Source organism: Martes martes (assembly GCF_963455335.1).
Source record: "Martes martes genome assembly, contig: scaffold_126, whole genome shotgun sequence".
Taxonomy (NCBI): domain Eukaryota; kingdom Metazoa; phylum Chordata; class Mammalia; order Carnivora; family Mustelidae; genus Martes; species Martes martes.
The window spans coordinates 121112-132576 of record NW_027666395.1 but is presented as its reverse complement, the minus strand read 5'-3'; the positions used below and the strand labels follow the sequence as shown (position 1 = coordinate 132576).

The 11465-nt window shown below is 51.0% G+C and overlaps 1 protein-coding gene across 1 annotated transcript in view; it reads left to right on the top strand.

Annotated features, from left to right (window-relative positions):
- Positions 1-312: 312 nt before the first annotated feature.
- Positions 313-11465, top strand: part of CDCP1 (CUB domain containing protein 1) — a 57464-nt gene continuing 46311 nt past the window's right edge. Inside the window, exon 1 of the mRNA XM_080831604.1 lies at positions 313-496. Within this exon, the coding sequence (XP_080687730.1) occupies positions 415-496 (82 nt within the window). The 5' untranslated portion in view covers positions 313-414. The remainder of the gene's footprint in view (positions 497-11465) is intronic.

Sequence of the window (11465 nt, the reverse complement as noted above, 5' to 3'; positions counted from 1 at the left end):
AATATGATTCCTTTGCAAAACAGGGCTCACAAGGGCTTTCCTGTCGCCGGGACAGTGAAGAGAAAGTTCATCGGCTTCCCCAAGGGCGACGTTCGCGCCTGTAGAAAAGAAGGGTTGTTCACCCTCGGCCCGGGGCGGGAAGACTAGCCCGGGAAAGTGGCAAGTCCCAGCACCCTGGGAGGGAGGGGCCGGCGCTGCAGCAGGAAGGGGAGGAGGGGACAGAGGAGGGGACAGGCCGGTCCAGCCCCGGCTCCCGGGCGCAGGGCGGAGCCCGGGACGGCGCACCCGCACGCAGGTGAGCTAGCCGGGGCGGAGCGCAGCGCAGCCGGTGCCAGGCTCGGGCGCCCACGGCCGCCGTTCCGAGCCACCGGCCACAACCGATTTCCCCCACCGAGGCCGAGGCGCCCCGGAGCTATGGCCGTCCAGCACTGCGGGGTCACAATCGCGCTGCTGGGGGTCCAGCTGCTGGGTGCCGTGCTCCTGCCGCGCGGAGCGGGTGAGTGCGGTGTGGCAGCAGCGGGTGGCGCGGAGTGGTGTTGGTTAATCGGCAAGGAGGGTCCCGGCAGAGAGTGCGGAGACGCCGAGGAACTCCGGGTGCGGAGGATGCCGATTCGAGTCGGGGGCGACGCAGTCGGGATGCACCGACGGCGCGGGGTCCCCGGAGCTGCCCGGTTCCAGGGCGCGCGGCGTCGGGCCAGGTGGCTCTGCCCTCCTGGGTTCCGAGCGACCTCGTCCTGGGCGCGGTACCTGGTAGTGTCCCCGAGCGGGGAGCTCGGCCGTCGGGGGGATGAGCCCCGCGCCCACGGCGCAGGAGTAAGTAAGAGCGCGCCCCGACGGAGTCCCAGGGACTGCGGCGCACCGGGGCCCTCACGCGGGTGCTCGGTTGAGGGCGCCGGGGCTGGGCGTGGGGAGGGAGCTATCCCCTCCTGACCCACCCTCCACCTCCTCGCCTGGGCCAGGGAGAAGGTGCAAGAAAACTGTGGTTTGGCGCCCGATGGCCCACTGGATCACCCTTGTCCCGGCCCGCACGCTGCATTCTAGCTCTCCCGAAGTTCGGGAACATTCATTTGAAAATGAAAGCGCCAGGCTGGAGAAGGCCGCCAGGCGTCGGTGCCACGGAAGCGCCACAGTCCCGCTCCTCGCGCCCCCTGGGTAGAGTCTGCACTTTGACCGCCCAAGGGGGTCGGCGAGGGGGCGTTCCAGAGAAGTGTGACTTTCCAGTTGTTCCGGTTGGGGGCAGGGACCGCCACCTCCCCCTGCCTCTGCGCGTGGCCTGTGCCTGCGGGGAGGTGTCCTTCGGGTCCTGCAACTATCAAAACCCAGAAACAAGCAAGTGTCTTCGTGTACGAACTTGACTGGAGGCCTTTCTCGAAACTAGCACAGCTGGGCTTTGGTTATTCTTTGCCGCAGCTAAGGGGGTTCTGTATTTGGCAGGTAGGTGGATTCGTGTGAATTAAGTTAAGGAATCGAGCCAATCTGGTGCGGTGAACTTTGGCGTTCTGGCAAATGCCACCGTTACAAACCCACAGGAAAGCTTCCTGGTTCCTTCCTCCAACAGCATCGGGAGACTTTTGCTGCGCGGTTCATAGAACGTTTTAAGACCTCATTGGAAACCTTGCACATGTATGCATATTTGCTGTTAAACACATTTACTGTCAGACTGAATTCTCCAGATTTCCTTTAGAAAAAAAGTCAGTTTAAGAATAGAGTGATTTCGTGAGTGAAAATGTGTGCAAATATGTGCTAGAAAAATGCGTGTCCCATCACACTTGGGAGCTGTATGGAAATGGGAATTGTTTGAGATGTTTTGCATTGTCTGTGATACCCAGAGCTCCTCCAGTAAGAATACGGTGTGTATCAACGCATTAGTTGTGACAAGGGCGATATGCTGGCCTGAACTGGCCTCTGTTAATGCGTCTGATTTCTGCCGTGGCCTGGAGAGGGGGCCATTTTGGTTTCTGGTAGCTCCAGTAGAATCCCTTCGTTCCAGGAAGTTCATGACTCTCGGAGCCCTGTCTCATGGCTCAGGTGTAAATACCGGGAAGCCTAGCAACTTCCCACCTCACTTTCTTAAATCCTTCCTGTGGTCCCCAGAACTGGCTCTGTGCGGCCACCTCCCGGGGCTGAACTGAGGACTGTGTCTTGGAGCTTAGACCTGTTAAAGAGCTCAAGCTGCTTCGCCTGAAGTCTTGGGAGTGGCCTAACGGGTAGGGGCCTTTGAGGAGTTACTGGAGTCTGTCCGGAAAAGATGGGGACACCGTGAATTTGTTTTTTAAATCTCTGAACTCTGGGGCACCTGGGTGGCCCAGTCATTAAGAACCTGCCTTTAGCTCGGGTCATGATCCGGGAGTCCTGGGATCGAGTCCCACATCTAGCTCCTTGCTCAGCAGGGAGCCTGCTTCTCCCTCTCCCTCTGCCCCTCCCCCAGTCCCAAGAACTGCTGAGATACCAGAGTCTGGGTCAGTGATCCCATTCCTGCCGCCATTGTTTTTTGCCAGAACTGTGAGAGTCATCAAACAATGTGTTCACTCACGCTCGATGAGTATGTGTGTTCACCATTCTTCAGATTCAAGTGAGGAGCTGGCGGCTGTTGTCTGGAATGTGTAACTGGCAGGATTGAGGATTCTTCCTCACCCTCACAGATTTTCATGACTTAGGGTCAGAGAGGGCTGTTCTGCAGACCGTAGGGGGCTGCTCTGGTGCTGGGCCAGCAGGCTCAGCGTTCACCTCAGATGCTGCCATTTTGTCTGTGAAGTCTGTACCCTGCCCACACACACGCTCTCTTCTGGGGGTTCTCCCAGGCTCTTAAGGTAGTGGAAGGAAGTGGAAAACACCAATTAAAATGTTTCAAGTAATAAGCAGTTATTGTAGAAACACTGATAATACAACCAGCATGAAAAAAAAAATTAATATGAGCAAAGCACCTTGGTCATTTTGGTGCAATCTGAGTGTGTGTGTGTGTGTGTGTGTGTGTGTGTGTGTGTGTGTGTAAAAAACCAAATATGGAACCAACCATTGTATGGCTTTTCACCAGTCCCATTGGACATTTAAGTTGCTTTCCACTTTTCCTGGTAAAAAACAGAACATGTCTGACTATAGGGGATGGCTTATGTCAATTCTGATAGGTCCGTTCAGTGAAAAGATATAAAAAATTACACACCCCAGGGATGACTGAGTAGCTCAGTTGGTTAAGGGTCTGCCTTTGGCTCAGGCCGTGATCCCAGGGTCCTGGGATCGAGCCCCACGTCAGGCTCTTTGCTCAGGGGAGAGTTGCTTCTCCCTCTCATTCTCCCTCTGTACTCTCCCTCCCTCTCTCTTTCTCTCTCTTTCCCTCTCTCATTCTCCCTCTGTACTCTCCCTCCCTCTCTCTTTCTCTCTCTTTCCCTCTCTCTCTATCTCAAATAAATAAATAAAATCTTTTTTAAAAAATCACACAGCACAGATTCTATGCTGACATGAAATGATGTTATCCTTGCGTTGTCAGGGTTATAAAACAGTATAAGCTGGATTAGCTCTTTTGGATATGTCTGAGAATGTGTTCTTGTTCACTGTGTCGTTCTGTACTTTCTTGATGATTCTGACTGAAACCCTGGAAATAAAATTGCTGGCCTGAAGAGTAGAGAAAATGTTCAGGTGGATCCGTCCTCCCCCGTGGCCCTGTGGCGAGCTTGTTCTGTGGTCCTGGTGTACGTTCCAGCCAACGTGTGCGAGGTGCTGGTTCCCACACTCGTAGGCTGTTCTCACTTTGCCAGTAACATCTAGAGAAGAAGATTTTCCTCCCTCTAGTTCAGCAAACAGGGTCTGAACAGTGTTCTAAGAATCTTAGGGGTACCCCAGCCAGATGGTACTAATAGTCCAGCAGTGATTTTTTGTTGTCGTTGCCAAAAACCAACCAAACCAAATAAAAAAAAAACCCAGGGGCACCTGGGTGGCTCAGTCGGTTAAGCCTCTGCTTTCAGCTCCGGTCATGATCCCTGGGTCCAAGGATCGAGCCCCACAGCAGTGGGCTCTCTGCTCCGTGGGGGTCTGCTTCTCCCTCTCCCTCTGTCCTTCGTCCCTGCTTGCATATGCTCCCTCTCTCTAATAAATAAATAAAATCTTAAAAAAACAAAAAAAACCAAAAACAACCCAGAACTGAATCCCTTGGCTTATAACACAAGCCTGGGATTCTGCGCAGCAGGGCTGACTTGGGTTTGGATAGGGGAGGGAGTGGAGTTTGCTGGTCGGAGGGACTCAGGATTGAGCTCAGGGTGGGTGGGGCAGTTGGGGGGGGGCGGTGACAAGACCCCTGCTATGAAAGACTCACAGCTAAGGCTCTCCACCTGACCGATTAAGAAAGTTCATACCCTTTAATTATCATTCTAAATTATAAAAATTATCCCACAATCAAATTATTTCAAACCACTTCCAACAGCCTTGTAATTAGCCCTTCACCTTCTCCCAGGCAGCTGGCAACGTTCTTGACAACCAGGCCAGGAGAGCCAAGTTTCCTACCTCACCACCTCACCTCCCTGTAGCCTTGGTTTTGTAATCAGCACATCATTCTTTAAAATCACTAACTACTACTTGTCATAGCTAACACGTACGAAGCATCTGCTCTGGGCCAGCCACTCTTCTGAGTATTTTATAGGTAAGCATGTCTCGCTTACCATCAGGAATTCATTCTCTAAATTTTTTTAAAGACTTTATTGAGTTATTCATGACAGAGAGAGATAGAGAGAGAGGGGGAGGCAGAGGCAGAGGGAGAAGCAGAGTCCCCAGTGAGCAGGGAACCTGACACGGGGCTCAATCCCAGGACCCTGGCATCACAACCTGAGCCGAAGGCAGATGCTTAACCAAACAAACTACCCACGCACCCCTGACTCATTCTTTAAAACCAGGCATTCTGCATGAAAACACTAACTGATGCCGTATGTCTCATTATTTCTTATGGGAAAAACTATAAAAACCCAAACCCCCAGCCGTTTCCAAAAGCATAATGAAACAGAAAGATACCCATCTATAATGAACAGCTGATTCCGTTCAGTGTAAAAGACAGAAGACATCACTTCTGGATGGCCAAACCGTTTACGTGGTTCTCTGCGGACAGCTGCTTTGTGTGTAGTAACTTGCTGAACACCCCCCCTCCGGCTGATGCTCGGGGCATCTCCCCCAGACCCTGACACTCCTCCTATTGTGTTTGCAATGTACGTCGAGACCTTCTGAGTATCATTTTGTTTTAAATGTTGTGTTGGTCTGTTTCCTCGATGGACACTGGCCAGAAAGAACTGTGATGGATGAAATAAAGTTTGAGTCATAAAAACTACGCTGGGGGCGTCTGGGTGGCTCAGTCCGTTGGGCAGGTCAAGGTCATGATCCCAGGGTCCTGGGATTGAGCCCCTCATCAGGCTCCTTGCTCATTGGGGAGCCTGCTTCTTCCTCTCCCTCTGCTGCTCCCCCTGCTTGTGCACGCTCTCTCACTCTGTCAAATAAATTAATAAAATCTTTTAAAAAATAAATTAAATAAAAACTAAGCTGCTTTCTCCTGAGAAAATGTAAATTGAGGGGGTATTCTTGAGGAGAACTGCTAGCCTTTTACCCCTCCATCCTCAAGCCAGGTACCCCCACAAAGACCCCTGTATTGAGGGGTACAGGCAGGTGAAGTCACTTGCCCAGGGTTACCCAGCTGGTAGGTAGTGATGCTAAGATGGCAGCCCAGGTAGCCTGACCACAGAGCCTGGCTCCTGTCACCTGTGCACAGTGATAACTCCTCCACACAGTGGGACTCCTGAAGACAGCTTTTGCTAGTCCCCTCAGAGAAGGACATGTCCTTTCACTTAAAACAAAACAAGCAGGGGGCGCCTGGGTGGCTCAATGGGTTGAGCCTCTGCCTTCAGCTCAGGTCATGATCTCAGGGTCCTGGGATCGAACTCTGCATCCGGCTCTCTGCTCAGCAGGGAGCCTGCTTCCTTCTCTCTGCCTGCCTCTCTGCCTACTTGTGATCTCTCTCTGTCAAATAAATAACATCTTTAAAAAAAAAAAAACAAAACAAGCAACACTTACTGAGTGCTGTGCTCATATTTGTTCTGGGGATGTGTATGTGCTTTTAATAGTCAAAGAGTTTCAAGACTGCACTTCCAAAACACCTGGACATGGTAAAAAAAAAAAAAGTTCAAAGAGAACGAAGGGGTATGTAGACAGAAGCACACCCCCGTCCACCTCTGATGCCAGGCTTTCTCCCAGAAGCAGCCATGGTTTCTTGTGCATTGTTCCTGAGCTGCTCCATACACATACACGTTTATAAACGTATGTACCTTCCTTCTTTACACAGCAGGAGCCTAACCATAGTATACAGGATAGGAAGGGTCTCACATGCATCTTAATTTTGTTCACTTTTTGTGATTTTTGTCCATCTTGCGCTCACTCCAGATCGGAACATATGGGGGCTGTCTTTCTTTTTGACGGCTGCATAATATTCCTTTGCCATGGGCACACCGTGTCATATTTCACCAGCCCCTTACTGGTGGATTGTTTCCAGTCTTTTGTCTTTATTTATTTTATTTTTTTAAAGATTTTACTGATTTATTTGAGAAAGAGAGAGAGAGAACATGAGCAGGGGGAGGGGCAGAAGGAGAGGGAGATGCAGGCTCCTCCACCGAGCAAGGAGCCCGACGTGGGGCTCTATCCCAGGACCCTGAGATCATGACCTGAGGGCAAGTCAGACCCTTAACGCACTGAGCCACCCAGGAGCCCTGGTCTTCTGTTTTTATAAACAGAGTGTCAGTGACCATATTTGTAGTTGACTTTGTTAGGCATAGAGGTAAGTTTACCTGTGGGTGAAATTCCTGGAGGAGGGAATTACTGGGTCAAAGGATTTGTACAGAAAGTATCAAAGAACACATGGAGCAAAGTGAGTAACAGAAGTGAGACAACTTGCCCAAGGTCACCACTAATGAGTGTTGGTGCTTATCTGTGAATCTGAGCAGACCCATTTCAGAGTGTAGGCTCTGCCCCTCCCCACGCTGTGGTTTGCTCCTTCCTTTCATCTTTCCAGTTGAAACTAACCATACATTTTAGGCGAGAAACGTTTCAAACTTCCTTCTAAATATTTACTTTTGGCTAAGTGCTCAACATGCCCAGAGTCCTATGCGTCAAGAAGACGGAGGCCAGGCATAGGTTCTGATAGCACTTCATGTTGACACTGAGGATCATTTGTTTTTACTGACTCTTTACATAGGTGAGTCTCATGGTTAAGGTGTAACACACACTAAGCTGCTGTAACACACAAACCCAAATGTGAGTCATGGCTCAAACACAACAGATGTGTATTTCTTGCTCATATAAGATCCCAAACAGGGGATCCCCTCCAAGCAGTGATGAGGACCCAGGCTCCTTCCACTTTCTTGCTCTGCCAACGTGTGGCTTCCATGCTCATCTGCACTAAACTGACAGAAGGCAGAAGAACACAAAGGGGCTCATGTGGGAGGTTTTTATGGCCTGAGCGTGGGAGTCATTCCACATCATTCATGCTGCCATTCTCTTGACTAAATCTCACTGGTATGGCCCCATCCCACTGGAAGGGAGAGTGAAATATAGTCTAGATGTGACCCTGGAAGAAGTTAGCATCGTCCATTTGGCAGGCAAGACAGTGGGCAGAATGGGGAAAGCACCAGACTTAAGAGTCAGGACGTGTGGTGGTGATGTCAAGCTTGTCAATGATGAGCTTTAGGATGTGGGAAAGTTGTCTCGCCTCTCTGGGTCTCAGTTTTCCGATCTTTAATGTAGGGGTTTGGACCATGCAGAGGAAGCACCAGCCCTAATGTTTTATGAGCTGATTTAAACCAAAGCTGATCTGTGGGCCTCCTGGAGAACCCTGAGCTAAGGGAAGGGCTCAGGCAAGTTCATATCCAATGCCCATGAGCTTAGAGGCTGGAATGGTGCATGGCACATAGCTAGCATGTAATAAATTATGTGTGGAAGGAACAGACAGGGACTCCAGGTCAACCCTCAAGCCAAGTCTTTTTGGGAGGGAACAAGCTCAGAGAAGCTAGATGACTTCTTTGAGTCACGCTGTTGGAAGGGGCTCAGGGCCCGAAGTTCTAAACCTCAGGCTACTGGCTCCAAATCCAATGCAGATTAGACAGAAGAAGAGGACGAGAGAAGCTTGGTCCTGGAAAGTAGAAAAAAAGAGAATGTGGATTGACAGAGGGACCACAGCAATCTGTTCCTGCAGAGGGTGGAGATCTCCCCGGCAGCCCAGGTTCTCGGGCTCACACCAGGATCTGGGAGTTTCACCGCCTAGAAGATGGGCTAAGTCTCCGCCAGTCCCCCTGAAACTTGTGCTCGGGAGCCAGTGGGTGGGCGTGGGGGTTCCTGCGTTCCCCAAGAACACAACCCCGCTCCTGGAAACTTTCAAGGGAATCACCAGAAAGTGATGAGGACTTGCTCGTGATACAGCGAAGGAAGCAGGGAGTCGAGTCATGTGTGTGCGCATGCGTGTGTGCAGCGTGACTCATGTCATCTTGCTGTCTTTGTGTCTGCATGTCACGTGAGCTCAGGAAGAGAAACTGGAAGGAAGGAAGTTCCACTGCAAGCACCTGGCCTCACGGGGTAGCTCAGCAGAGACCCTGTGCAGAGGATGGTTTGTTGGTGGCAGGGATGACTGTGACAAGGACTTTGTACTGTCCTGCGTGTTCTCCCCATTCGAGCCCCGTTGCTCAAATCACTGAAGTATACAGGAGCATCGTTTTCTGGTGATTCCCTTGAAAGAGTGGGAGCATCTTTAAGTAACAAATTTGGAAACGTCTCGAAAGCACCCGTTAAAATGGTTCCATAAGCCCAGACAATGTAGCTTTCTTTAAGTTCTAAGTGAAGCGTCGACACTCCTGACCCTTGGTGGCAGAAGACCAGATGATGCTGGGTGAGAGGCACCATTTCTACAAAAACATCCGAAGTACCGATCTGCTGCCTCTGTCCGGGATGATAAAAGATCGTCTCCAGGAATGAGTTTCATCAAATTGTAACGAGTCCCCAGATGATGTGGAGTTTAAGTCAAGCTCTCGTTTTAAGGGTCAGGTCCGCCACGTGGCCACGCACTTGCCCCCGATGCCTGGAGCCCTGAAGAGCCTTCTGCAGCCCTTGATGATGTGCGGTCTAGCTGGGAGCCAGGCGGGGATGGTGCCCGTCCCGGCACATGCCGAGCCATCCAGACAGATGCCTTATCTTCCACTACTAATCTGGGGGTAGGAGCGTCAGGCTGTTTCAAACAAAAATGTTTGGGTAAAGTGGCGTTGAGCCTGAAAACAACTTGCAGGTGTTTGGTGAGAGGTCCAGGGACACCACGAGGGCTGCAGGGATAAAGCCCCTGAGTGTGAAGGGGTGGGGGCCTCTCCTGGACCCAGACAGACACCCGGCTCTTGGGCAGAGTGACAGCCATGGTGGGGGAGAGGCCAAGAGCCAGCAGCGCAGAGGGAGGCACCGTGATATGATGCTGCTCCCGCTGGAGGCCCCGGGCATCTGGGAACACTGGCTTCGGGAGGATTCAGTGGTGGTGATGGGCTGTCCTCCCTGCTGAGCGCTGTGGGACAAGTCTGACTTGAGTTGGACCTTGGACCTAGGCACAGACCCAGCCCTGCTCAGTCACCTGGCCTTCTGGATTCTTGCTTACCGCTGCATGGCCCCTGTCCCCAGACCCTGCATCCCCAGCGGTTCAGGAAACTGGTGGAAGGAGAGGGGAGCCGAGAAATGGAAGGATTTGAGCCAGAGGCCTCACCAGGCTCCCAGTTACCTGCTAGATTTGTGGAAGCAAGCCCATTTAGACAAGCGTTGGGATAGGGCAGAGCTTGGTTCAAATCCTGACTTCCCCACCTCTTAACTAGGCTGCTTGGGCTAGTTACTTAGCCTCCCTAAGACTCAATGTCCTCAGTTCCAGGTGGGCACAGGGCAGCACCTTGTGGGTAGGTAGCTGGAAGTCTGTATGAAATCACATCTGTAAATCACTCAGCAGGTCAGGTCTCGCCTCGAACAGATTATTCAGTTCACAAGAATTGCTATTTCTTTGATTATTGGAGTTAAGCCCAAGAAGAACTTGGAGATTTTCAAGGGCAGGTGATCTGGACGGAGCTGCCAGGCCATAGTCTGTGTAACCAGGTCACTCGTGGGAGACATTTTGGTTGTTCTCAGGCCTCTGCTACCCCTTGCTGTGCTTTGGTTACTTTCCTGGCAGAGGTGACTTCAGGCACATGTGAGGACATCTCATGGGAAGTTCCTAGAAGTGAACTGCGGGGCTAAAAATGGCAAGAAGTCAGGGCGCCTGGGGGGCTCAGTGGGTTAAGCGTCTGCCTTTGGCTCAGGTCATGATCCGGGAGTCCTGGGATCGAGCCCCACATCGGGCTCTTTGCTCAGTGGGGAGTCTTCTTCTCCCTCTGTGTCCCCACACCCTGCTTGTGCTCTCTCATGTTCTTTCTCGATCTCTCTCAAGTAAATAAAATCTTAAAAAAAAAAAAAATGAAAATGGCAAGAAGTCATTGCCAGTGACACTAGAACAATTTTTTTAAAAATTGTGAGCACCTACACACACACACACACACACACACACACATTTTCTGTTAGCCAAGGAACTGACCAGACCAGTTGTATGTAACTTTAACGCCACGCCCAGTTTCTCTGCAAAATGAATGAGAACAAGCCAGTAGGTTTCTGAGGGTTATAGCTATTCTTGTGAGCAGGTGTCATACACAGAGACTGGGCTGGAATGTGCCAAGCCACGGAAGCAGAGCGGGACCCTTCACCCCTCCCTTTAATCCCTTCTGAGAGATCAAGGAGGGTTACCCAACCGGCTTAGAAGTTGCTGACAATCTTATCAGGCACTTGAGCTTGAGGCTAAATCTGTGGGGAGCAAGTTCTCAACTTGTCCAAACATAGAAGACGTTTTTCAAATTGTAAGCTGTGCTTGGGTCACCTTTCAGAAGCCCATCACCACCCAATACAGCCGAACACTCACATCCACACCTTCCAGCCTCCCTGGTCTATGCCTGTGTGGGAAACACAATCCAAGTTCTAGCCTGGAACCTGGGACCCAAGGAAGGTGAGTCCCGCCAGCACCTGGAAACCCCATCTTCTGCTACATGTCCTGGGAGCTGGAGACTGGAAACAACCCAAATGTCCGTCATTAGAAGGCTGATTAAATAGATTATGGTACATCCCAGCAGCAGAATGCTACGTGACCATTTAAGGTTATTTAAGGGTAACTTTCAGTGCACAGATGTGGAGGGACCCCCAAGATATGTTACGGACAGGAAAATGTGTGGTTCAGAATAGTGAGTATAGCACGTTGCCTGTTGGCAAAAGGAATGGAAATAAAATAAAATCAGTGTGGCATATAGATATAAACTTGTATATTCAGAGATTACCTGTGTAAGGATACACAAAAAGCTGGATCACTGGTTGCCCCTAACGAAAACCCCCAATTCATGATAAAATTAAGA